Source organism: Martes martes (genome assembly GCF_963455335.1).
Source record: "Martes martes genome assembly, chromosome: 15".
NCBI lineage: Eukaryota > Metazoa > Chordata > Mammalia > Carnivora > Mustelidae > Martes > Martes martes.
Window position 1 is genome coordinate 67,208,793 of NC_137903.1, and position 27,367 is coordinate 67,236,159.

Here is a 27,367-nt window from a genome sequence, read left to right on the forward strand (position 1 = left end):
ACCTGAGCCGAAACCAAGAGCCAGACGCTTGCCCGACTGAGTCACCCAGGGACCCCTGACTGACTTATTTTATAACTGGAAATTTGTACCTTTTGGCCCCTCCTCACCATCCTCTTTCCCATCTCTGGCACCACCAGTCTGTTCTCTCTATGAGCTTGTTTTGTTATTTTCATTTTTAAAGATATTTTAGTTTGGGGGGGGCACCTGGGTGGCTCAGATGGTTAAGCGTCTGCCTTCCGCTCAGGTCATGATCTCAGGGTCCTGGGATTGAGCCCTGCGTTGGGCCCCCTGCTTCTCCCTCTCCCTCTGCCTGCCTCTCCGGCTCGCTGTCTCTCAGGTGTATAAATACAATCTTTATTAAGTAATCTCCACGCCCAGCATAGCGATCGCACCCACAGCCCTGAGGTCGGGAGGCGCACGCTCCGCTGACTGAGCCAGCCGGGCGCCCGCTCTGGTGTTTTTTCGATTCCACGCGTGAGTGAGACCATGTGGTGTTGGTCTCTCACTTCACTCAGCACGATGCGCTGAGTCGATCCAGGTTGTCGCAAATGGCAAGGGTTCGTCTCTTACACGGCTCAGTGATGTTCGTGTGTGGGGGTGGGTGGGTGCACGCGCATGTGCGCACGCGCATGTGTAAAATCACATTTGCCTTATTCCTCCGTCCGTTGATGGACATTGGTGACCACAGCTCCGGTGCTGTGAGTGATGCTGCAGCGAGCAGGGGCGTGTGCTACGTGTAAATTAGTGCTTTCCTCGGATAATTCCCAGAAGTGGAATTGGTGGCTCTCACGGTAATTCTGTTCTTTTTTCCCCTGGCTTTTTGAGGAACCTCCCTGCTTGTCCACAGTGGCTGCGCCAGTGTCCGCTCGAGCAGCGCGGCCCCAGCGGTCCCTCTCCGCGTGCTCACGGCCTTGTCTCTGCCTGTCTTTGTGGCGGAAGCCAGTCCGCTAGGGGTGAGGCGAGGCTCATGGTCCCGGCACCCCGCGGCGGCCGCGTCACTGTCCGGCGGCGCCGGGCGCGGGCTTTCTGGGACTTAGTCCTCCGTGACCGGAAGCCTGTCTCCCCCTCCCCTTCCTCCGTTGTCCTCGCCCTTGTTCTCCCTCCCCCGGGCAACCATCAGTTTGTTCTCCGTATTTCCAGGTCTGCTGCTGCCTTTTCTTTGTTTATTCATTTGTGTGTGTGGTTTCACTTATTTCATTTATTTTTAAAGATTTTATTTACGTATTTGACAGAGAGTTCAAGCAGGGGGAGCAGGAGGGAGAGGGAGCAGCAGGCTCCTGCTGAGTGAAGTCCGGCTGGTCGCAGGCTTTCTCAGTCTGCCTCACTTCGCTTAGCACAAGCCCCTCTAGGTCCATCCGTGTTGTGTCCAAGGGCGTGATCTCCTCCTCTGTCGTGGCCGAGTAGGCTTCGCACACACCGCATCTTTCTTACCATTTGTCTCTTGATGGACACGGGTTGTTCCCTGTCTTGGCTCTTACAAACAGCACTGCAGGAAGCACGGTGTGCGGACAGCTCTTCAGTTTCGTGTTTGGTATTGTTTCTTCTCTGAGGGTTCGGTGTAGCTCACTGGTGAAACCGTCTGGTCCTGAACTTTGGTTCTTTGCGAGTTTTTGCGTGATGTGGTCTCCTTACCAGAAATCAGCCTGTTCAGATTTTCTGTGCCTTTATGATTCAGTCTTAGTAGGTTGTGTATTTCTAGCAATTTATCCATTTCTTCTAGTTTACCTAATTTGTTGGCATCTCATCATTCACAAGTAGTCTCTTACGATCCTTTGTATTTCTGTGGTATCAGTGGTAACATCTCTTCCATTTCTGGTTTTATTTGTGTCCTTTTTCCTTGATGCGTTCAGCTGAGGTTTGTCAATTTTGTTTTTCTTTTCAAAGAACCAGCTCTTAGTTCTGAATTTTTTCTGTTTTCTTTATCATTTTTATTTCATTTATTTTTTCACTTATTTTTTTTCTAGTTCTTTGAGGTATAAAGTTAATGTTTGAGATTTTGTTTGTTTCATGAGGTAGGCATTTATCACAGTAAATTCTCCTCCTAAAACTGCTTTGGCTGCATTGCATATATTTTGGCATGTTGTTTTCCATTTTCATTTATCTCAAAAAGTTTTTTGTTTTCTCCTTTGATTTCTTTTTTGACCCCTGGGTTGTTCAGCAGCATGTTTAAACTCTGTGTATTTGTGAATTTCCTGGTTTTCTTCTTGTAATTGATTTCTAGTTTTATACCACTATGATTGGTAAAGGTGCTTGATACGGTTTCTGTCTCCTAAATTTATTGAGACTTGTTTTGCAGCCTAACATGTGATCTGTCCTGGAAGATATCCCATGTGCACCTGAAAAGAATGTGTATTTTGCTGTTTTTGGATGGACTGTTCTGTATATATCTGTTAGGGCCCTCTGGTCTAATGTGTCATTTAAAGCCACTATTCCCTTGTTGATTTTACGTCTGGGTAGGTGGGATGTTGAAGTCATCTACAGTTACTGTCACTCTCAGTTTCTGTCTGTCTGTTAATACTTGCTCTGTGTATGTAGCTGCTTGTATGGTGGGTGTATAGATATTTATAAATCTTATATCCTCTTGTTGGATTGATCCCTTTATCATTATATTGTCCCCCTCTTTGTGACCTGCTGCAGTCTTGGTTTTAAAGTCAATTTTATATGATATAAACTTGCTACCTTGGCTTTTCTTCACTTCCATTTCCATGGAATATCTTTTTCAGTCCCTCCCTTTCAGTTTGTATGTGTCTCTAGGTCTGAGTGAGTGTCTTGTAGGCGGCACATTGAGGGGTCTTGTTTCTTACCTATTTAGTCACCCTGGGCCTTTTGATGAGAGCATTTAGTCTGTTCATATCTAAAGTATGTTGATAGATGTGTACTCACTGCCATTTTAAAATTGTTTTCTTGTTGTTTTTCTAGTTCTTCTCCATTCCTTTCTTTTCTTGGTCTCTTCTCTTGAGGTTTGTTTTCTAGCATTGTGCTTGGACTCCTTTCTCTTACTTTTTCTGTCGCTGTTACAAATGTTTGATTTGTGGTTACCACTGGCTCAGGTATAAAATCTTAGTGTACAGCAGTATCTATTAAGTTGATGGTCACTTCAGTACTTTCTTTAGAACATGTTTGAACTTAATTTTTACTTCCCTTTTATGTGTACAAGGTCATATTTTACATCTTTTTTTATGTGTTCCTTGGCTGATTTTTGTAGATCATAATTGATTTTACTTTTGTGTTTTAACTTCTACATTGGTTCTAAAAGTGATTAGTCTACTGCCTTTACTACGTTTGCTTTTACCTACAAAATTTTTTCATTATTTTCTTACTGTGGATTATGTCCTTTTATTTCCACTCAAATAATTCCTTTTTTTTTTTTAAGATTTTATTTATTTATTTGAGAGTGAGAGCAAGAGAGGGCATATAGAGGGAGAGGGAGAGAGAGAAGCAGACTCCCCACTGAGCAGGGAGCCCGATGTGGAGCTGGATCGCAGGACCCAGAGATCACGACCCAAGCCAAAGCCAGACTCCCGACCAACTGAGCCACCCAGGCACCCCTCAGATAATTCCTTTTAATGTTTCTTGGAAGGCCAGTTTAGTAGTAATGAACTCCTTTTAACTTTTGTCTGGGAAACTCTCTCTCTTTCTCTCTCTCCTGTTCTGGAAGATAACCTTGCTGGGTTGATTATTCTTGGTTGCAGGGTTTTCCTTTCAGTATTTGGAATGTCACACCATTCTCCCTGGCCTGCAGAGTTTCTGCTGAAAAATCAGCTCATAGCCTTATAGGATTTTACTTGACTGTTTGCTTTTTGCTGCTTTTAAAATTCTCTCTTGATCATTACTTTTTGTCACTTTAATTATAATGTGTCTTGGCATGGACCTTCTTAGGTTTATCTTGTTAAGGGTCTTGTTTGCTTCTTGGATCAGGGTATCTGTTTCCTTCCCCAGATTAGGGATGTCTTCATCTATTATTTCTTAACATATGTTTTCTGCTTCCTTTGCTCCCCTCCTGGGATTCCCTTAATGCCAGTGTTACTGTGCTTGATGATGTCACTCAATTCCTTTAACCTACTCTCATTTTTTTTTTTTCTTTATGCTTTTCAGTTTGGGTGCTTTCCATTACCGTGTCTTCCAGATCGCTGGTCCGTTCTTTCGCATCTGCTAATCGACTGGTATTTCCGCTAGTGTATTTTTTATTTCAGTTTTTGGATTATTCATCTGTGATGGATTCTTTTTTCTATTTTCTACGTCTGTTGAAATTCTGAGTTCATCCATTCTTTTCTCAAGTCTAGTGAGTATCTTTATGACAATTACTTCGAATAAGACATTTTGCTTATCTCCATTTCACTTAGCTCTTTTGTTGTTGTTTTGTTGTTTCATTTGGGGCGTAATCCTTTGCTCTTCATTTTGTCTCTGTTTGTTTCTATGTATCGGGGAAGTCAGCTACATCTTGAAGGTAGCGGCCTTGTGTGGGAGAGGTCCTGCGGCGCCCTGCAGTGCCTTCCCTGCCAGGTCATCCGTAGCAGGCACTCCAGGGGCGCCTCGTGTGTGTGCTCCGTGAACCCTGCTGTTCGGGCTGAGCCACGGGTGCCTTCAGCGCGGGCCGCTCCAGGGACACACTTTGCCTGCTGTGGACACACTGGGCAGTGTTAGGTCCCTGCGCTGTTGAGAGGCCTGAAGCTGCTGTGGGCTCACTGGTCCGTAGGGCCAGTGGTCAGACTGCATGTCTGCAGTCAGCCCGTTTGCCACAGGTATAGGCTCTCGTCACTGTCTTTTGATTGGAGTATTTTGATTCTTCAAGAATTTGGAGAGTTCTCGACAGCCATACTACCCTGAACCCTTTCTCAGCTGACCTGACACGAAGCAGGGTCAGTCCCGATGAGTCGTTGCTGGGCGGTCTCCTCGGAATACTCAGTGCTGCTGGCTTAAGAGCCGAGATCTCCAGTGCCCAGTTGCCTTTGGTCCTGGGGCAGGAGCTGACCCGCATCCTGGACAAGTCTAGAACCTTTTATAGTAGCTTAACAGTAATTTTGTTATTTCCAATGTATTTATTTTTGTTGTTGTATTTTTAACCATGTATCAGTCTGTGATTGATTAGGAGGGGAAAATACTGGTTCTTGACCACAGACAGTTTGAGAGTCACTGACCTCGGACACCGATGTAAGAAACAAAGACATCTGAGCTAGTCTGACTGCAGCCCAGCTGCTCGTTTATGGGGAGAAAGACTGGCAACGTGTCTGTGTACACTTACTACCTGATTTGCTCCTAGGTGTTACTGGGCTTGCGTGATACCAGCGATTCCATTGTGGCCATTACTCTTCACAGCCTGGCAGTGCTGGTGTCTCTGCTTGGACCAGAGGTGGTTGTGGGAGGAGAAAGAACCAAGATCTTCAAACGCACTGCCCCAAGTTTTACTAAAACGGTCAACCTTTCCCCGGAAGGTAAGAATGATTAAAAAGTATAGCTTTGTATTTTAAATGTTTAATTAGATTTTTAACATTATACAAATAATGCAGGTGGGTTGTCACAGAGAATGGTAAAGAAACCCAATTCCTTCTGGGTGTGTAAGGTAACCAGTTTTAATAGTTTAGTGGGAATCTTTTCTTCCCTTCTGTTAAGCACATGAACACAGATGTATGTTAATATACACATGCCCATATATAGGATTTTTTAACAAAACAATGAGGATACGCAATTTTACAACATAACTTTTTTGTGTAGTAGCTTATCAGGGACTGGTCTCCAGGTCAGTACATAGAAATGGCACCTTTTTGACACCTGTCTAATATTTCATTGAATATAATTCATTCCGTGACTTCCCTGTTGATATTGCTTTCATTTCTGGATTATTAATTGCTGCAATTGATGTCTTCTATGTCCTGTATCTTCATGTAGTCTGGCTTTTATCGCTAGAGGATAAAGTCCCAGAAGTAGAGCTCTTGGGTCAAAGAGTATATATTTAAAATTTTAATAGATACTGTCACTGGCTAAAAAGGTTGTAGCAGCTTGTAACACTAGATGTTTAAGTTCTTCTGATGTTGATGCCCTTTTAGGTAAAACACTGTTGACTTTTTAGATACTTGAAGAAATCCTTATTTCTGGCTTGTTCCCATTGGATGTTATATGGGACGGAGCAGTAATTTCTGGTCTTTGTAGGCTATAAAAGTCAAGAGTAAGAATTTTGTATCGGCGTCATTGCTTCTTTGCTCCTTGGTTTAACCCTGACTAGGACGGTGACCTTGTTAGGAAACACAGATCTCAGTCAGTTCTCATGGATAGTGAATTCGATAGTGCACAGAAACTGTCACAGTAGAAAAGAACTGTCAGAATTTTCCTGAATTTCGATGCCAGGAGAATCTGGAAAGCAACACTGGCCTCCTACAGTTTTGATGGGTCCAACTCTTCTTGGTGCTGATGAAGTCAGTGTCAGGAGCTTGAAGAGGGTGAAGCGGCTGCTCCCTCCTCTCCAAGCGGGATGTATTCATACACCTTGAGTGAGTGGAGTCTGTGTGTCACCAAATAGCAGGTGGGAGATGTATTTACCTTTCATAGCAGAGCAGTATGGGGACGGTGGTGTGTGCAGTGTTGAGATAAGACTGGGGAGTCCCTCTCGGAGGGCGGCTTTGCATGCCGAGTTGGCAGGAGTCCCCACTCCTCCTACCTGTTGTATTTACTGCTGTTTGCTAGTTCTGGACATTTTCTATACTGTTGGCCCGTAATCTCCATAAGAAACCAAAAGGGCACCAAAGCAGGAGTAACATTGATTTTTACTAAACTTTCCGGAAGACTTAACATGACAGATCAAGGTCTAATCCCACTGACTTCTCAGTTGGGTTAAAGCTCTTTCTCCTAGACGGCGGTTGAGCGGTGGCGGCAGCCTGCATCCCCAGTGCCCAGCTAAGAGTGGCCCTTCTTGCAGGGACTTGGGAAAATGCTGGGGAGGGGACATGTATATTGGAGGGGATCCTTGGACTTTTCTTTCCTTCTGTTCTTCTGCACTTTACCTGTCTGGTCAGACTTAATATGGGTAATACTGAGGTTTATGAAAAGGGTACCTCAGGGAAGTCCGTCTGCGTGGAAGAGCGTTGCAGAAGGGGACACTGGGTTGGAACCACCGATAGGCTGTCAGCAGGGAGGATGGTGGCAGGAGCAAGCAAAAGGGTGCAGGGCTTACAGCAGCCACGCCCTGGAGGCCAGGCAAGGCCTCCCTGTGACGATGTACCCCGGGCAGAGGAAGTATTAAGCTAAAAATTTTGCTGTTAATTCTTTTGACCAGTGCCCACTGTTGATTATGAACCTTCTGGTAAACTGTTAAAGACAACATTTTTTTTTTTAAAACAGTCCCGCCCCACCCTACCTGGGATTAAATGTTTACGGTGACATAAAATTTACCATTTTAACCATTTTTTCCCATTTTATTACATTTTAATCATACGTAACGCATAAAATGCCTGTTTGCGTGTGGATGTGCAGATTCTACAATATACAGAAAATGTATTTTAAAATTTCCCACCACATATTTTAAATTCAAACCTAAGACCAAAAAAGGTTTACAACATCATGTCAAGTTAAAACACATTTATGTTTACAGATACATGTGGACCTTTTTTTAAGATTAGAAAAGTAAACACCAAAGTAGTAAAGTGATTATTTTAGGATGTTAATTATGGTTGATTTTTAAATCCATTTTAACCATTTTTAACTGTACGGTTTTTGGCATTAAGTACATTCACATTGGTGTGCTGTACTCTTAGACTTTTTATTTTTAAAAGTAGAATCAATTATGATTTTAAATTGCCAAAATGTTCAAAGGCCGTTAAGTTTTGTAAAACTCCTCACCTAATGCTTAAATCCTTTCGCGTCCCTTAACATCACATAGATACTCAGCCTGCCCTGAAACATGTCGAGGACAGGCAGACCACTGTGTAACAGGTGTGTTTCTCCCGATACTGGAAGATGCTCTCTCCCTACAACCTATTTTTTTAATCTGTGTTAAATGGACCCATTTCCCTTAATTGTTGCTCACCTACCCTGAGAGAACAAGAAGCAATTTACTATCCCTTTTATTTTGGGGAGTTTTTATTTATCTTCAGATTCTCCCCCGCACGTCGTCTGTAGCCAGCAGAGTCAGATGGCACCAGTCTCGGAGAACCCCTCCTCTGGCATATTCCCTAAATGTTTCTCTTCTGGCAACATGCCCATCAGCAAGAAGCACATACAGCGAGCTTGCTACAATACTCTTTTACATACAGGTAGAAATATTGCATTTATATAGCTTTTCCACTGTTTAGAATTAAAACTTAAAACTTGGTACTCAGGAAAACATTCATCTAAAGTTTTAATTAAGGGCACTTTGGGAATACTGAGGCTGATTTCTGTCATCACTTACAAGTCTGTAGTCAGCTGGGGTCTCCTCTGTGTTTCCTGGACTGCAGGGCACATACCTCCCGTTTCTTCGTAACTGGTGAGGAGAGCTGGCAGACATTACTTTGGTACTTCTGATGCTTTAGTGCAGCGTTTTCCAGTTGTATCAGAGGATGATGGTTCTCTGTTAGATGGCAGGAGGTATGCCATGAAAAGGAGCTGTGTGCTTAAGTAAGTGTGGGGAAATGTTAGTAGCAGAGTCTGGACACATTGCATAAGATGCCAGGGCCTTGGGCGCCTGGGTGGCTCAGTTGGTTAAGCAACTGCCTTCGGCTCAGATCATGATCCCGGAGTTCCAGGATCGAGTCCCGCATCGGCTCCCAGCTCCATGGGGAGTCCGCTTCTCCCTTTGACCTTCTCAGCTCTCATGCTCTCTCTCTCTCTCAAATAAATAAATAAAATCTTTAATTTTTTAAAAAAAAAGGCCTTGACTGCATTTAAGGAAATCTGTTTAAGATAGAGGGTATGTTGGGGCGCCTGGGTGGCTCAGTCTGTTAAGCATCTTAATCTTGATTTCATCTCAGGTCATGAGATCAAGCCCTGCATTGGGCTCTGTGCTGAGCATAGAGCCTGCTCAGGATTCTTACTCTCAAAATAAATAAACAAAAAGTAAAATGAGAGTATTCTGGGTTAAGACAAACTTACTTGACCACACAACGCTTCTTGGGGTTGACACTGCCTGGCTTCAAACATTTCTATATTTGTCTATAGACGACTGTGCCAACAAACAGTCTGTTTGGGTATTTAGTGAATGATTATATGTTCCAGTTAGTTTAGTTTAAGTATTTGAATAATATATATCACATTCTTGCTCTGTTCTGCTGGGATCTCTTTTGTAAGTAGAATCTAGTAACCTGAGTCTATTTCTAAGAAATTAGCCATGCTTTTTTTTTTTTTTTTTAACGTGTCAACCTTTTCCTAAATATACTGCTAGCTCTTATTAACACTTTATGAGAGTAAGTTTTGTACGTGTCCCCACAGGTGATCAGTTTCCTCAGCCCATTAAATTTCCCATGAATGGACTCTCAGATGTGAAAAATACCTCAGGAGATCGTGAGAACTTCCCATCAAGTTCTAAAAAGTCTGAGGAGTGGCCTGACTGGAGTGAGCCCGAGGAGCTTGAAAACAAAGCTGTCAGCATCCGGGTTTGTCCCACAGAATCCTACCATGCCTCCACATCCCCACTCGCTAATGCGCGTGCAGAGGAGGCATGGGACGACCTGGAGCCCGGCAGCTTGGATGCTGGGCCAAGTGCGGGAGGTGGGGGCCCAGCTGTCCCCCCAGGTACCTCAAGGGACCAGGAGGCTCTTCCTACTTTGCTTTCACTCACTGAAGAGTCCGAGCCTTGGAAACCGAGTCTACCGCAAAAGACCAGTCTTGCACAAAGCGGGGGGGATGACCCAGACCAAACCAGGCCACCAAAAGTGTCGTCACAAGAAAGGCGCCTTACGGCTTCATCAGAACTTGGTTTAGGAGAGGAGTTCACCATTCAGGTAAAAAAGAAGCCAGTTCCAGATCCAGAGTTGGACTGGTTTGCCGATATGATTCCAGAAATTAAGCCTTCAGCTGCTCTTCTTCTTTTGCCTGAACTGAGGACAGAAATGATGGTTTCTGACAAGGATGACGTCTCACCAGTGACGCAGTTCTCTTCAAAATTTGCTGCAGCAGAGATGACTGAGGTGAGGCTTAGTAAGTCGTGCCGCTAGTTCCAGGGGTGCCCTTGCGCGTGCCAGCGCCCGGTCGCTTGCAGTGGGGGGCGCGACCCGCAGTGACTGCGGTCGCTTCTCTAAACGGTGTCTTTCCCTCCCCAGAAAGAACTGCAGTGCTTAGACTGGCTAGGCGGCCACTGGTTACTATTACAACCTTTTAATTTAAAAGGAGGTTAAACCAAGAATGGGTGTCACCAGACTGTACTTATACGGTCCCCGGGAAGTGAGTTTCCAGTGCTCTGGTTTCCTAATCTGGAACCAAAGTGATCCTCCCCCTCAGCGTCCCGCTGCGGGAAGTTCCTTTGCCTAGTGCCGGAGGGTTAGGCCCCTTTCCGTTCAGAAACGACCGGTCTCAGCAGCCTGCCCTGGCTTTGCTTTATCTTGCTGCAGGGAGCGTCTGAAGGCTGGGGAGACGAAGGGGAGCTGAACTGGGAAGATGATAACTGGTGACAACGGGTGTAACTTTAGGGAAAAGGATTTCCTTAAAAAAAACAAAAAAATCAAACTAATACCTCAAAGTGGGCTCTGCAGACAAGAAAACCCAAAAGCCTCCGTTTTTGCCGTCTGTGCCGACTGAAGCTCGAGCCCCCCCGAGCGCTGGCTGGCGCCCTGCGGAGAGGCCCGGCGCTGGCTTCGTGGAGGAGGAGCCCGGGCGCGTCTGAGGCCAGTTTCTGTGAAGAGCAGGAAGCTGCGAAAGGCTGAAGTTACCGCTTGTTTCCAGGACGATTCCAGAAGAAAATAAACACAAAAATTCCAGCTGATTAGCTTAATTTTGTGCCATTTCTTTGTCAGAAGAGTAAGCTTTATTATGAAATACAACTTACTGAAAAAGTTTTAGCTGTAAAGTATATAAATGATCTGAAATTACTGAGGTTTTCTTAGGCAGCTTATTTATTTGTCTACAGCTGCAGTGTCCGTGGCCCTGCGGGTACCCGGGCGGTCCCCGACTGGGCCACACGGATTACACTGTACCAAAGTTCTTCCTGAGAAATCTCCCCCCACTACCTGTTCTCTAAATGTCCAATAAAGACTATTTTCACTAGATTCAGCTTTACAAAAGTTGTTTTATGTGTGTTCGAAAACGCAGGCATCGTTACGTCAGTATATTCACCTACAGAGTACAGTGTAGGATGGTGAAAATCGTACCCAGCTGTGTGTGGTGACAAGGTCCGGTCCGTTCAAGAGCCAGCCTCGAGTGCGCGTCGCCTCAGCTCAGCAACCCTTTCCTGGAGCATCTCCATCTTCGGTGGCAGCCAGTCTGGAGCCGGAGCCTTCTGGAGTAAGGACTCGACTGCCTCCAAGGCCCCTGATGCTGCCTGCAGCGCTGACCTGTACTCCTCCTCCAAGGGGAACTCCCGCCGGGCTCTCTTTGCATCAGGCTGGCAAACGAGAACAACATGGGGTAAGTAATGCCATGATACCCATTCCCAAGATGGTCAAGAACTTTCTTTTGGGACTTCAAAAACATACATTCTATTTCATCATTGGCTCACAAGGGCAGGAGGGAACCACCATCCCCGTATCACCTAGAAAAACCGATGAAGGCGTTTCTGGCTTGTCACAGTAATGCAGGGCGCTACCACCATTAGGGCTCAAGGAAACTAGGAATGCTGCCTTGGCTGGGTAATTTCCAGAGAGTGTCCTTTGGAAAGAGCTTGTCCTGACCAAAAAAGCGCTAGGTAGGGGCTTTCTAAACGGTTCTGGTTCACTTTCTAACGCTGTGCGCTGTGGCCCTTCAGATGCTTTTCAACCCAGTTCAGGAAGCCGTCGGGCTTTCTAACATCGCTGCCCCTGGGTGGGGATCAGGACCAGATGTCTTCTGTAATCACAGTCTAACTAAGGAAGGGCATAAATTCCTGAAGGTTTATTTAGAGCAAAGCTATGTAATTTTTAGGCCTGAAATCTAGAAAGTTAAATATGTCTTGAAAACAAGTTATTCACATAGACATACCTTCTTTACATAACAATTGTAACTACACCTCACGAGAACATAGTTCCTCTCTCAAATTGCTATTCTAAACACAGTGTGAGTGCTCAAAACAGTATTTTGAATATCCTTAGTCGTATCAGATTTCTGCCGTTTAATAGGTGGACGTGATTTCTAGATACTGCCAGAAGTTATTTAGGCCGATCTGATGAATGAAGCAAGGGACCAACTGAAACATTTTGGAAGGTGAGTTCACTGGTTTTCTTCAGTGGTTCAGAAACTACATTTATAGGTTCACTGATCCAGATACATAACTTTCCCAAAGGTTACTATAAACAGTTGAAAGTCATATTGAAAGAGAAAATCTGTTGTATTTTTGTAGTCCCACCTCTGTTCCCTGTGTTGATAACCTTTCAGGAAGAACTAGGATTTTTTAGAAGAGCAGCTACTGTAAAACAGGAGACTTTCACATGTGTAGATCAATTTGATTATATTGTGACAGTCAATATGAGGCCAGAAGCCATACTAGTTTTTCTTTTCTTACTTTTACCAGAAGGGTAAAAGTAAAAGGGGAGAATTTCTCCTATCTGAAATGCAGTCCATACCTGTAGAGACGACCACTTTGCAGCTTCTACAGCAACTTTAGCAAAGTGTTCCCGGAAAATGCCTTTTTCCTGTTTCACACGTTCCACTCTGGCAACTGCAGTTTCGTCTACAAACCCGGTCTGCCACGGATCACGACAAATCAAGTAAACAAGGAAACACCAAGCAAATGTAATATTCAGAGAATGAGAAGGTTGGGGGCTCCTCGGTGGCTCAGTAAGCATCCGACTCTTGATTTCGGCTCGGGTCAGACCTCAAGATCATGAGGTCGAGCCCCGCTTCAGGCTCCATGCTAGGCACATGTACTCCGCTTAAGATTCTCTCTCTCCCTTTACCCTCCCTGCCCCCAACCAAAAAGAAAAAAAAAAAAAAAGACCATGAACGCGCACGCACGTGTGTTGTGTTTGTGTTTAAGCTCCCGGTGTTAAACTTTTCTGGCTTATTAGCCTATTAGCCTGTGAGCTAGGCAAATTTTGGAAGTTGGACTCATGTGTAAGTGCATTATCTTCATGGAATCTGGATAAAATTACAGTGTTCTCCTTCCCTACAGAAAAGTTGAACTGTCATTTTTCCAGGTTTGGAAAAATGATAGTCTACAATGTGTAGGGTAAGAAACGCAAAAACGTGCACACACATACTTGATCGGGTATGTGGCGGCGGGTAATAACACACGTGTGTACACGAGCCCAGCTTAATAACGGGCGTGGGATTAAAAAAAGAATAAGTAGTTAAGCATAATTCACTTTCTGTCGGTCTTCTAAATGTGTGGCTTAACTGCTCTACTAGTGCTGCAATCAGCTCTTACCCTAAAGCTACCCCCAGGTAGGCTGCCAGGGGGACACAAACACGGGAGTCCAATGACGGAACGGTTCGGTTCTAACTGTGAAAACAGCTTCAACAATGTCACTGTTTGGAAAACTAGGTCTTCGTCTCTGCCCATGCAGCAAAGCCACGGCTAAAGTGTGTCTCAATTCGGGAGGCACACACGGGCCTCTCGGGCCTGCTGCCGCGCGTGCAGTCCGACAGGAGCCATTTACGGTTCTCCCCGGTCCTCCCGGCGCGCGAACGAGCAGCACCGCCACAGCCCGCCCTGTGGGCCGAGGGGCTGCGGATGCTCCACTCGTCATACGGGCCAGCTGTTTCATGGGCCACCTCGGCGCTGAGCACTACGAAAGATGTAAGCTAAGACGATACTTAACGTAGTTACAATCCTACGATTTAAAAAAACAATGACAAAATCTGTGATGCTGCTATTTTGATCTACAGAAATAAATACCTTCTCTAGAAAGGATACAACTTTGTTCCTCGTGTCTTCAGAACGGAGACATTGTGGAACTATCTCTTCATGATTTGTTCCCTATTAAGAGATAAATGAGACCAATTTTAATGTATCTCAGCAACTTGCAAAGACAACTCCGTAAGTTTTAAGAGCTACCTTAATCAGAAAGGCAGCTTAAAAGAAAACAGTGTCAGAGGATACTCAAAAGACCACCAGCTCCTGGTTCCTTCAGGGAGCCTGGGGACCGGGCCGCGTTCTGCACGAGCACAGAGCTGGAGGCGTCTGTCACTTCTGCCCCGTCATCCTAACGTCCTAGGCCCTTTAGGGCCAAAGGCGGGACGGCACAGCTCCAGGCAAAAGAAAAGGAGCATCCCACAGGAGGCTCGCCTTCTCTGTGGCCCCCAGCTCACAGGTCCCTGTGTTCATCAACCTAACTCCTAAGTGACCGAGACAAAATGCATTGTTCATTTCACACTCCGAAGTACTGTCTGGAACACAGTGGCCAAGTTGACAGACCTGGCCTGAAAGGCCTGGTTCTGGTTGTTCCTACTCTCCCAGGACCTTAGGAAACTACCTTCATTTCTCTATGCTCCACTGTTAGATGGTACAAAAGAGATCATTGGTATTACCTCCTCCAAGGGAAAATTTTCATAAATAAGACCAAAAGTAGCTCAATGAATGTTTCTGGAATGTTTTAGAAAATCAAATAATACATTTTGGCGATCACTTTGATAGGCTGGTCTTATAATTACCTCTGCAAACTGAGTAAACGCCTCCAAGGAATGTTGTTCTACTATCCAATTCCTGTCAGCCAGCATTAAGGCAAAAAGAGAAGACAGGCTGGGCAGAAGTTTGTCCTAAAAAGAGAACCAAACCTTATTAACTAGAGGAAAACCTCAGTATCCTATTCTTAATGTCAAGTTTCCCTAATTCTGTGCCAGTGAGCACGTACTGAAACATGTTAGGGCATGTCACTCCTTTGCATAAATGCTTCCAAGCTTCTCACTCCATTCAGAGTAAAACTGAAAGTCCTTAAATGGCCTGCAAAGCCCCACTGTGTGAGCGTGGCCTCTGCTGGCCCCCTCAGTGGATCCGATGCGCTCTCCTCTCACTACTGCCCCTGCGTGCGGGATGCCCGCCTGGCCGGCTCCCTCAGCTTCAGGGTACTCACAGGTCACCTTGGTGAGGACACCACTGCCTCCATCCCGTTTCAAACTGTACCCCCACAAACACACTCTCCCCCTATTTCTCTCCACAGCACTCACACTAATTGCCAAATCATGTCTTTATTCGTTGCCTTCTAGAGGCTGAGCGTGGGGATTGATTTTGGTTCATTAATGAATCCCCAGTGATTAAAACAGCATCTGACACATAGCAAAAACTCAGCAATTTTTTCTTGAATAAATAAATCTATCTTCAGGCTTTAAAGGCCTCTTATAAGCTGATGAATCCATCAGATTTTTCAGGCCTCAACTTCACTCTGGGGATATGTAATTTCTGCTAATGAACCATTTGTTCCACAGATGCTGGGCCCACCAGGGTCCACAGTTACGCATGAATGAAAGAGGACTCCGGAATTTATTTAATGGTAAAAAAGAAGATAGCTCAAATGCAAGTATCTTTGGATACTTTAGTCCAGAGTTGAAAAACTGTCAACCTCTCCATTTCTTACATGAAAACAAACAGGATGGTATCATTTGCCTGTAAAATAAGTAAGAGCCTTTTAAAAACTAGTCAGTTGTTTTTCTTTCAAAGATATCTCTTGAGATAATATCCATCATATTTTTGCTCCAGTTATGTGAAAAGGTTCTCATCGGTGAGCTGGTTGTTTTTTTTTTTTTTTTTTAAAGGATGTATTTATTTATTTGAGAGGGAGAGAGTCTTAAGCAGACTCCTCGCTGAACACAGACCCGACTTGGGCTCGCTCTCAAGACCCTGAAATCAGGACTGGAGCTGAAACCAGGAGTCAGACACTTACACAGCTGCGCCATTCAGGCGCCCCTCAGGGAGCTTTTTAGAGTCTCTCCCGTGGAGGTCAAAAAGAAAACAGTCAACGACCCAGAACTGCTGGATTCGACCACGGCACTGAGGAAGGCAAAACTCAGTCGAGGAGGGGATCTTCCACCGTGAAGTGGGTCTGAAAATCCCGAAGTGTATGCAGGCCTGTACGGAATTGCATATACCTTCCAACACTTTCAGAAATACTGTCTTAAAAACAAACAGGCTCCCTTTCATGGATGTAGAACTACGAGAACAACTTTGATAAATTTCCTCATTATATACTCCTTCATAAGAGACAAACATGTCTGTCTTCCTCAGGGACTTTGCGTGGTAAAGCCCAACTAGAATGAGACTCTCAGACTACAGCCAACTCTAAATTCTTTGTATGTCAAAATATATTTTTCTAACAAAAACAAACAAAACACTTAAAATGAGTTCTATTTTGACAAAGTCACCATCTCTTCACAAAATACATTTTCCCCCGACTTTCATTGTCAACAATCCAGAATTCCAGAAATTAATAAAAGTCGGAAAATTTTAGTAATTCTTACAAGGATCTTGTTAACACAGGAACAAAAGAATTAAGAGTATTACCTGGAAAGCTTGAGGTATGAAAAATTTTCCTAGAGAAGATACAAAATCAAGCACTGCCAAACGAACATGGTCAGGAGGCTCTAATTTAAGCAGTGAAGTCTGCAAAGTTACTACCTAAAGTGGTAAAGATCAAAGAACAGTTATAAATGAAAGTAAATATTTTGTAGAGACATAAGAAGATTCTGATGGGCATGTGGGGAGGGGAAACACAACAAAATCCAAAACAGTGGAACACTACAAAGCCTAAACATATGTGGAATTTGCATAAAATGATCAAATGATGCTGTTATTACAGTGTTCCTCCTACCAACTGCTGTAAAGAAAAAAAAAATGTGTTCCGGAGAAACTATATACCAGTGCTCTTCTTTCAAATCCTTAAAAATTGTTTTGTATTTTAAATTCTAGTGAGGGAGGTTCATAATTTAAAGCAGGGATTGGCAAACTTTCTATGAAGGGCTAGTCAGTCAATATTTTAGGTTTTATAGGTAATATGTTCCTTGCTGCATACTGTTTTTTTGTTTTTTTAATTTTATTTCACAAACCTTTGAAAATGTAAAAATCCTCCTTAGCTCTTGTCCTGTAAACAGGAGGGCAGAATCTAGCCCGGAAGCCAGAGTTCGCCAACCCGATTCAAAGGAACACAGAAAGTCGTCCATAAAAGAAGCAATGCCTAAGTGAACAATTTAGTTATGCTGAAATTTTAGAACTTTAGTTATTTGGGTTTTTTAAAAGTAGGCACAATTTTATCAAAGTTATCCATATTTAATTTCTCAAAGAAGATTACGAGAACGGTCAGAATCCAGTTTGAATCAATTATCTTACTGCATTCTCATTCTCTATAATTTAGTAATTCATGTTACAATACAATAATTTAAAAATATACCTAACCAGTATTTGTTAATGCTAAGTTCTTAATGTACACAACCGCTAACAAAGCTACTAAAACAAACCATTAATAGTTTCACTTTCCAGCATATAGGTCCTATGACAGGGTGTTATTTCTTCCATCATCTTCCTAAATAGGAATTAGTTTTACCTCATAACTTTATTTCTAAACATGCCTGAAAGCTTCAGCCAGCTCTTGATTTGGGGGATCAATTCTGCCCAGCATGGACTAATTCCAGAGCCTCTAACTTCAGAAAAGTGCCTTTTCCTTTTGCCTTTTCCTCTATCGGCTTAGAACCTCCAAAAGCAGGCCATACCTAGGCATCATCAAAAGCATCCCCCTGACAGTGACCTCTGTTCTGCCTGTCCCAGCCATGCAAGCTGGGGGCCAGACAGAAAACTCAGCAGTCCTCTTAACATCAAAATCATGTTATTTCTTCAAAGAGACAATGAGGATTATCCTTAAGTCCACATCGGTTATATTCCATACTCCCACAGCTGCCGGAATGCCTTTGAAACTGTTTTGAATGTGGGGTTCACACATGATCTATGACTCCTAACCTCAGGGATGTTCTGGAGCAGTTAAAAAAAAGTTTTGACTATTCAGTATCAGGGAGATAAGGAAGAACAGATTTAGGCTGAATCAACAGCGCCATATACTAACCATACTCTACTGGAAGAGCGAAAGAGACGGGGACACCTCCCTAAGACAAGCAGATCTGTGACACTTTAGTTCAGTTCAACAGGAAAGAAGTAACAAGCAAACTGAGGAAGAAATCATTAAAAAGGACTGTTTGTAGAAAGCTATTTTAAGTCCCGTTTTTCCAATAATTTCCTCAGCAAACAAAGTATCAACTAGCTTATTGTTCTTACCTGACTTATCAGATGAGGATCTAGAGTCTGAACAAAAAATCCCAGTAGTGGAAGTAAAAGACTAAGTGTCTGCTGAACATACGGTTGACCTGTTACCTTAAATAAGGAACACAAAATAGTTTTGGTGAGAATTTTCAATTACATGAAAATAGCAACCTTTTAGTAAGCATTTAATATATCCCAGGCAATATGCTACGTGCTTTAGACTACCTCACATACACCTTAGAACTTAATGAAGTAGAACTTTACTCACTTTATTAGTTATTTATATTTATATTATTATTATATATTATTTATTATATTATTTATATTATTATATTATTTAGTTATTTATATTTAGTTATATTATTTAGTAATTAAAAAAAAGGGGGAAAGAGGTTAAGTAATTTGCTCAAGATCACATGACAGGAAGTTTAATGCAGGTGGAGATCTGGTTACTTCTGTTTGCCGCTGAGAAACTTGTGTACGCCTTAGGGTTCTTAAAATTCCATGTCTCTTCCCTGCAACTATTGTTTCTATCGTAGTATATTAAGCTACATCACCCGCAGGGAATCCTCAGGGAGTACTCACTGAATGATCTGTGAGCACTGGGGAAAACTACAGACAGAATACCGCAGAAGGGAAACTGAACTCTACATAAACTTGAATGATAAAACATTATCCGCAAAACCATTTCGATGCTTTCCCAGAAGTGCGACTGTTGCCTTCAGCTTTCAGTGGCTGGCACTACTTAGTCAAAGGAAACAAATGTCATATTTAGATTTTTAAACTAAATGTCATTTGCAAACTACAATAATCTGTGGGACACGCAGCATCCTAATTCTAGCCCGGTCACCCCCCGGCCTTCCGCCACAGCTGGGGAAGAGGAACGTGAAGCAGCCGGAGCCACGCCCCCGCCCCTGCCACCTTTAAGCCGAGTCACTCTCCACTGCGCAAAGGATTGTACGGAAGACCGTGGAGTCACAGAAGCAGGCCACACCGGCCCCAAAGAGGAGAGGAACAATGGGAGAAGTTCGCTTTTTTAAATAGGGTCCAAACGGTCATGAAAATAGCTGAACTGTCACTGTTACTCTACTAGGTTCTGGTTTTACTAATGTAATTCTGTCACACTCAGAACTGGCTGGAAGAGTACAAATAGGTATTTTAAGTTCTAATCACAAGTTCTACCAAGGCCCCGAAGAAATTACGTACATTTTACTCTACAGGGAAATTTCCGGACTATGCTCTTTTTTCAGTATTTTATTTGTTCTTCAAATAAAGGAAATAATCAGTTGCTTTCCTTACCAGGTTAGTGTTTAAAAAAGCCCAGAGCTGACTCCCAATTTCTATAATCGCAGTTTGCTGTGGACTATCCAGAGCCTCAGGGGCGGAACTACATACAGCCAGCAACGCAGACAGCAGCGTGTTCTAAAGGGGGAGAGACAGGGAGGAGTCCGAGGTCAGACCCCAGTCTAAAGGAGCTGAGGCTGCGGACGTTATGAGTTACTATAACCCTTCCTAAACACCCATGTTGAATTTATATTCTGAGACCCAAAGCCATCTTTTCAGCTACTTCTTAATACAAAATTATTTTATTAGAGCTAATTTTCCTCATACACAGAAACATTTGCTTCATTTTCTAAATATTTTTTCCTTTTAGGTTAAAATTTAGTATTAAAATGGAAACATCATTGTATTTTAGTAAATAGGCTCAATCAAACGGTCAGTAGCTCTAATTTTTAATGTTCATCAACTAAAAATTCTATTGTTTTTCACATTATGCAGCTAGCAATCTTTTAACATTACTAGATTTTTATTGTTGCTCTTGTTTTATAATATCTTTAAAATTCCTCAGCAACACTGCATTTAATAAGCAAATACAAAACTTGAGAAGTACACTTATCTAGATTTAAAACACCTTTTCTAGATTCACTCCCCTTCATATATCGAATCTTTCTCTGACTGGCCAGGATTGGGGGTGTTGGGGGACAGTGGGAGTAAAGTGAAGGCCATGTGGAAATGGAATGATTAGTAACAATGCCTTTAATCCATTATACTTCAACAACATTTAAGTTTCAGTGATTCCCGTATAGCTTTTTATTTAAGATTGAAAGTTTTAGTCAGGGCAAAGATCTATTCAATTTTAGAAAATAGGTACATTACTTTACCTAATAAAAAAGATTTTTTATCTTCAACTACAAAAAATCAATACACAATAAATGTAAAACCTGAACAATTTAACCTACTTTTAACTAGCTGTTTAACAGTTTTCTCAAAATAAGTGCACATAAAAACTTGTATTCCCTTTGGGTATGTTTTAAATTATCTTGATAATTATCATCAGATGCCATTATATAACAGTATCAGAACATTTACACTCAGTGTGGAGATAAAAGCCTTTAGAAAACCCTGAACTCCTAATTTAAAATTGCAAATAGGCCCCTAACCCCTTGAATGCCCTGTCCCCATCCCTGTTTTTCTCCACTTACCGCAAGCTGATACAACATACTTACACACGTATTTATTATTTATTTTACTATCCACAGCTGAGTTACAATGCAAGCTCATGAGAACAGGAATTTCTTTTTTGTTCCCTGATGCCTAGAACAGCGCTTGCACACAAGAGCACTCAAAATATGTTTGTTGGATGAATGAATGAACAAAGGAGGAAATGAACTAAACCGGAAAATTCAACCACATGTACTATAGTCAGTTTAAAGCAAACTTTAAAAAACCATGTTATTTTTTACTTCTCACAGGTGAATTTCTTTTATATTTCATTATTTTAAGAGGGAGTATTCTAAATGAAAAGTTACATAAAGGCTCAGAACAGATGTGTATAAAACGGGGATTGTGTTTTATCAAATAGAAGAATCACGTCTGGGGCGCCTGGGTGGTTCAGTCGGTTAAGCATCTACCTTCAGCTCAGGTCATGATCCCAGGGTGCTGGGATCGAGCCCCACAGAGGGCCCCTTGCTCAGTGGGAAGCCTGCTTCTCCCTGGACTGCCATTTCCCCACTTGTGCTTACTCTCTCCTTCTCTGTGTCAGATAAATAAAATCTTAGAAAAAAAAAAAAAGTCTGCCTAATCTAATGATGTATCAGCAAAAATACACAAATATTTCATAATAGGTTTCATCTTGGTCCAGTGTGTCTTGAACTACAGTCTCCCTGTCCCCCCATATAATTTACATCAGTCAAGATAATAGTAAGTTTCTCATAGACCCCTTTAAAACACAGAAATCTGAAAATCCTGCTAGTTTCTAACCCGAGGGCAGAGACCGTATCTTATTAATAGTCCATCACCAGTACCTTGTACTAGTACTAGTACTGGTACCTTGAGCGGTGCTCGGTAAATAGCTGCTAAATGAATCAAATCCATTAAAATTCTTGTTTTACCAGAGATTCAAGTTCTCCCCAAGTCCGACTACTGCTTAGCCATTCCTGACACCGTGTAATCCCAATTCTGGTGACGTCACGTACAACTTGTTTCCTGAGCTCAGCAGGTAACGCCTGGAGGGAAATACACTGCCAGAGAGGCAGATTTTCTGCTGCTTTGGGGGAAAATTTCTGGACAAACTCCACCTGAAATAAATTGAAGTGTAACATAAGACAATCTGATGACTGGATGCACAAAAGCTAAGTGTTTGCTTCCATGTTTTATATTTTTAAGAAGTTTTTAACTGAGTAATAGTATCACAAGTACCAGACCATGGTAACTAGAGGAACACGTACCATCATTTTTGCTGTTGTTGCATTTGTTTGCAAAATGAAAAACAGTTTAAATGGAATGTGATACGAAGACACTGAGAAATATTAAAAATAATGCACTTCATTATTAGTCAACCAGCTATTTTTATCCTATTATTTTCCTAAGAACTTTTGTGCTTGTGACCTTGTTCAGCTGAATCCAAAGTAATATTCCAAAATATGCCAAAAGGCTGATCTGGTAACCCTGGCGGCTGTTATCTCAGCTGACTAGAACACAGGACCTAAAGAAAGAAGCAAAGGTGGTAAGTTCGATTTTCCACTGGGCTAGCTGGCTCTGCTCTCGGACGACACACAGAACTGGTTTCACGAATCAGCCCAGAGCAGTGTGGTTGGCAAATCTATTCTACCACTGAAATAATTCAAAGCCTTTGCCAAGTTAACAGAAAAACAGCACTGTTTTGTTAAAATGAGGCATCAGCGGACAAACTAAAAGCAGAACACAGAAGTTTAAAAGAAAAACACCAAGAACAGTTTAAATGTTAGTCTCCAGTAGAAAATGGCAAAAATACTAATGCACTTAATTTCTGAATAAAGTAAAATCTAGGAAGTATATTAATGTAACTTTTAAGTAGAAGAATTCAATTTATAGTATCCCAAATCTGCTTGATAAATGACAAATTCCTATGTTAAGAAAAAAACCCACTGTATTAAATTTGACAAAGAAATCTTCCTATGTTTTATATACTAAATTTATATTTGAATTTTGTTAGCAGAAAATATTTAGCGGTCAAAACCAAGGGGAAATTGTGTGGCTATCAACTGGGATAGCTGTTAGAGCCAGAAAAATGGACCCTCGAGGAGCTACGTGTCTATTGTAACACGCAGCTTCATTCGTGAAACGAAACTTCTTCAGCAAAGCCAAGAGAACTGCGCCAACTGATAAACATCAGTTGAACACGACCTTTCTTTATAATAAAATCCAATGAAAGTGAATGAACTAGTTCATTCCCCAAAATAGAAATTATAAATAATTGTGCCCTGGACAACAGAGAAGGGTAGGCACTGACAAAATTCGTTATGTAGAAAGAGTGGTCTATTTACTATTCTGAGTTTGAAAACCCTGGTCTCAACACAATTTTCAGTATTTTAAAGCCGCCAGTGTTAACAGCGGTCCATAAGGAGTGAAGTATAAGTGAATAATCCGCAGAGAATTAGAACTTCTCTCCTTTAAAGTGAGAAGAGAGGAAGAATACAAGAGTGGGCTTAAAATGCAAATAATTATCGTACTTTTTACTTCACATAAAAACAGGAGCACAACTAATAGTGTACTTAAACCAGGTATATTAAATCCTTTCCTCTTAGGTAACCCTGTACTTTTGCTTGTTTCTATAAAACAGAAATACTACCAATAGTTACACACTAAAGAAATAATAGGATATCAGTAACTTCTTTCCATATTGGAACAGAAACACATTCTAATCTCCCTATTTATACTGGCATTTCCCCCAAATTACTACCACACTTTTTTGTAAAGTAAAACATCACTGTACTGGGATTCACTGTTTTCATGTATGTAAATGCTGCATCACTGATACAAAAATCTGGGGTTTTATTTCACTTTTTAAAAAGATACCATCTGTGTGCAAAGGAATAATTTAATTTCAGCTTCGCTACTTGCCTCTCCTTTGCCGCAGGCCCTGCTCTCTCTCCACACTCCTGCCCCAGCCGCCTCTCCACCTTCCCCAACCTAGAGCCTGCATCAAAAATGCCTCCATCTCCAACAGCTTCCCCCGGTCCTACCTATTCCCATCCTGCAGCTCTCCAGAAACAATCTTCTAAGCTATGAACACCCAACACAACCTGGTTTGTGCCCATCTGGGTGCTCATTACGTACCACCGTTCACTACGAGCACATTCATAAATTTATAACTTCTACTAGAATATATGTTTTTTCTGGGATCATGATCTAGTACAGCGGTTTCCAAGTTTTTTATTTTAAACACAAATCGCTATTAAAAATGAACGACAAGGTTTATACATGTAAAAGAAAAAAAGCAGATTTCATACGGTTCAAAGGAGTAAGGATGCAGAGCCAACACCCACACACAGAGGAGGCCCCAAAGCAATGGCAGGAAAAGGACCTGAAGGTGACACTGGGGCAGTGGGAAGTGCAGCTTCTGGAGTGAGAGAGGCCTGGCTTGGATCCCACCTCGCCCATCATCACGGGGCGGTTGCAGACATTCTTTTACTGCCCTAAGCTGCTGTTTCTTCATCTGTAGATGAACATCATCCACATACCCCACAGGGTGACACAGAAGTCCAAGAACCGAAGTGTCTAGAACACAGCCCAGTTCTTACTGTTGTCCGTTCCCCTCCCTTCAGGGAGAAGGGGAAAGAGCAGAGCCTGGCAGAAGAACGAGCGCTTGTGCGGTGCTCCCTTCAAGCAGCTTACGTTCCAGGCCTCCCCACATCTCAGCCCTGCCACCTGGGGTTTAGGATAAACCAACACCCAAGGACTCTCAGACAAGAATTCAAATTTAGGTATGTCCGTTTAAATTTTAACACTGTAACTTGACCAGGAAATCAGTATTTGATAACTGAAGGAAAAAATTAAATGTAACCCCTCAAATATCTATAACACATATAGCTGATAGCCTCAATTATTTGGAAAAACTTAGAACTGAGGAGTATCTAAGAGATCGCTAAACATAAACTGGAGTTTATTTATATCCAATTTCCTAGATCTCACTTAGAGGTCATTCATTCTGAGTTGTATTATTCTAAACGTTAAAATTTCACCACAACCCTGCGAAAAGAATAATTTTACTCTCATTTAACAAATAAGAAAACGGAGGTTAAAAAGACACCTTCCTTCCCGATCCCACTCCTTTAGGAAGGGCCTCTAAATTAACAGGACCTCTGTGAGGAACAACGTACCAGGAACCAGGGGCAAGAGCTTTGAGAAGAGAATAAACGGTATTAAACTTCGAAGGGATATGCAACAGACAACTCTTCCGGGAGTCCTGGAGGGCTAGTGGGTGGGTCTAGTATGCTTTCAGCCTCGGAACAACCTGCAAGGAAGACGGCTCAGAGGCTGGCGTGGCTTCTCTGGTGCCCGACCAACCTCTCTCGGGCAGAAAGACCGACACGGACCTGAGGCAAATTCTCTATTCACAAGTAACTCCCGGGGCACCTGGGTGGCTCAGTTCCTCGAGGGACTCTTGATTTCAGCTTAGGACAGATCTCAGGGTTGCGAGATTAAGCACCGTATCAGGCTCTGCGCTGGGCGTGGCACCTGCTTGAGATTCTTTCTCACCCTCTGCCCTTCCCCCCCCTCTGCACACTTGCTCTCAAATGAATAAATAAATAAAAATAAAAGCAAGCACTCCCAATATTTACTGAGCACCCTTCTAAGCATGGCACTATGCTACATATTTTGCATATATGACCTCTAAGTCCTAACAAAATTTTTCAAATAGTTAACACTTACCTGTCACTTTGTAGACAGGGAACCAAGTTCAGAAACTTCCCTGAGGTCACAGTAAGGTGACAAGGTCACAGTAAGACCGGGTTCAAACCAGAGGATTCAAACCCCCTTCACTAACCTAGTGGTTCCCAAGCTTGTGTCCATGTCATTATCATACAGGAATTTAACAACAATCATACCACGATTGATGGCCGGCACCATCCAGTTTTAGCAAGTATCCTGCTGAGTCAATCTGGAAAGCACCCCCCAGCCTCAGTGTGTGTCCGGCAAGAATCTTACTTGCCAGTTTAACAAGAACCACCTCCGTAGCCCTGACATTTTTCCTCTTAGTAATTTTCACCCATCGACCTACACGTTGCTCCTTCACTGTAGTCCCTACTAGGCTATGCTATATTCAGACTTGAGCCCAGTTTTACATTGAGGCCTCTTTCCCCGATATCAAGAATGCCAGGATAAAACCCACTTTTATCACTGTATGGCTCCGGTTTTTCTTTAACAACATCAAAATCTAAACACATCTAAAAGCAATAAGCAAAGCAATCAATAGGTCAAAAACTGATGCTCAGATCATATCAACATTTACATGTGGAATAAATGGAGCAGTGGGAAGCCTTCAAAGAGTCTGAATCCTTTTTTTCAGCAGATGCTCAAAGACAGTGACTAAGATGATGTCCTTGCCTGCTGGGGTGGGGCCATGAAGAAGAAGAGTCGCCTCAACAGTATGGATAGGTTGGTGAGCTGGTAGCATTCTCCAGGGCAAGATTTTATCTGGGAAAAGACAGAAGAGGAGAGACTGAATTAAAATCGTGGCTTTTACAAGCTTTTATATGCTAAAATAAATAGCAGTTAATAAACAGTTTCTGAGACAGAAGATTATAAGTTATTTAGATTTTTAATTTAGAGCTTTTCTTTTTCTTCCATTAACCTAGATTACTTTTATAATGAGAAAGCAATTTTGACATTGTATTTATAAACAACCCTCTGGGATTTCTATTTCAGATTACCATTTGGATGATAACTTGATATGTTAATCTTCTTACTCAAAGACAACTCATGGAATTTTTTTAAAGATCTAAGCACAGCAGTACAGAAGTGAATATAACTCTAGATATTAGCTCCATTAAAAGATTTTAAAAGCTCAATTTTCTAGAGATCAATTCCTATCGTAATACACTAGGAGAGCTTTTACTTAATTAAACAAATGTTTTTTATTTGAAGAAGATAATCTAACATAAAAATTACTTGGATCGGTCTTGTACAAGACGTTAAGGACTTAGAAGCGGGTACATGCCCAGACGATTAGCCATGGAGACATACGTGCCCAGCTGTGAGGTTATCACACACTTCCCTGCATTTAGTCTATAACATCTTTAAACAACAAACTAAGAAATATATGACATAATAGCTACTAAGAAACGAAAGACAAACGGACCCAGATGAGGTCTTTATAAGAGGCCAGGGACAAAAAAGTCGAAACATGTCCATATCATATGGAATGTATCAAACATCTCAGAATTTAAAAGCGAAGGTCAACATTGAAAAAATTAAAGTAAATCATCACTAAATCATTTTCTCTTTGTAGCTATTTACAAAGCATGACTTCCTTCCCCAAAGGCATCAGTCACTGTCACATTTAGTCCCTCTCAAATCATCCTGAGAGACAACAAAATCAAGAGGCAGCTTGTCTAAGTCACTTTAAGGAAAAAAACAAACAAACAAACCTCTCAGTAATCCACATTCCAACTAACTCTTTTCTTATTTTCTACTTTGCGTTCAATTTTAAATTTACTCTTCATTAACCTAGTCTTTCTTTTCCAAAACAATTAATAGAACTCTGTAAGATTTTGACAGTATGAAACAATTTCCCCAGTTTGACAATTTTTGGCACATCTTTCTCAATAGCAT

The 27,367-nt window shown here is 42.2% G+C and overlaps 2 protein-coding genes across 6 annotated transcripts in view; one reads left to right on the plus strand and one right to left on the minus strand.

Moving 5' to 3' along the window:
* The window catches only part of SCYL3 (SCY1 like pseudokinase 3), a 42,806-nt gene extending 31,639 nt beyond the window's left edge, over nt 1–11,167 (plus strand). For 3 of the 4 annotated variants that reach the window (XM_080824098.1, XM_080824099.1, XM_080824097.1), the window contains 3 exons: nt 5,261–5,432; nt 9,397–10,094; nt 10,515–11,167. In XM_080824098.1, coding sequence (XP_080680224.1) covers nt 5,261–5,432; nt 9,397–10,094; nt 10,515–10,574 — 930 coding nt within the window. In that variant the 3' untranslated portion in view covers nt 10,575–11,167. Of the gene's footprint in view, nt 1–5,260; nt 5,433–8,084; nt 8,244–9,396; nt 10,095–10,514 lie in introns of all 4 variants that reach the window. The other variant, XM_080824100.1, reaches the window with a different exon arrangement.
* Nucleotides 9,317–27,367, minus strand: part of FIRRM (FIGNL1 interacting regulator of recombination and mitosis) — a gene marked incomplete at both ends in the record, with an annotated part of 50,788 nt that continues 32,737 nt past the window's right edge. The window contains 11 exons of one of the 2 annotated variants that reach the window (XR_013967990.1): nt 9,317–10,074; nt 10,637–10,834; nt 11,271–11,503; nt 12,657–12,776; nt 13,931–14,011; nt 14,686–14,790; nt 16,529–16,642; nt 18,287–18,382; nt 19,571–19,693; nt 21,664–21,849; nt 26,141–26,230. Coding sequence is in view for 1 of the 2 variants with exons in the window: in XM_080824101.1 (XP_080680227.1) it covers nt 11,303–11,503; nt 12,657–12,776; nt 13,931–14,011; nt 14,686–14,790; nt 16,529–16,642; nt 18,287–18,382; nt 19,571–19,693; nt 21,664–21,849; nt 26,141–26,230 (1,116 nt within the window). Of the gene's footprint in view, nt 10,835–11,270; nt 11,504–12,656; nt 12,777–13,930; nt 14,012–14,685; nt 14,791–16,528; nt 16,643–18,286; nt 18,383–19,570; nt 19,694–21,663; nt 21,850–26,140; nt 26,231–27,367 lie in introns of both variants that reach the window. The other variant, XM_080824101.1, reaches the window with a different exon arrangement.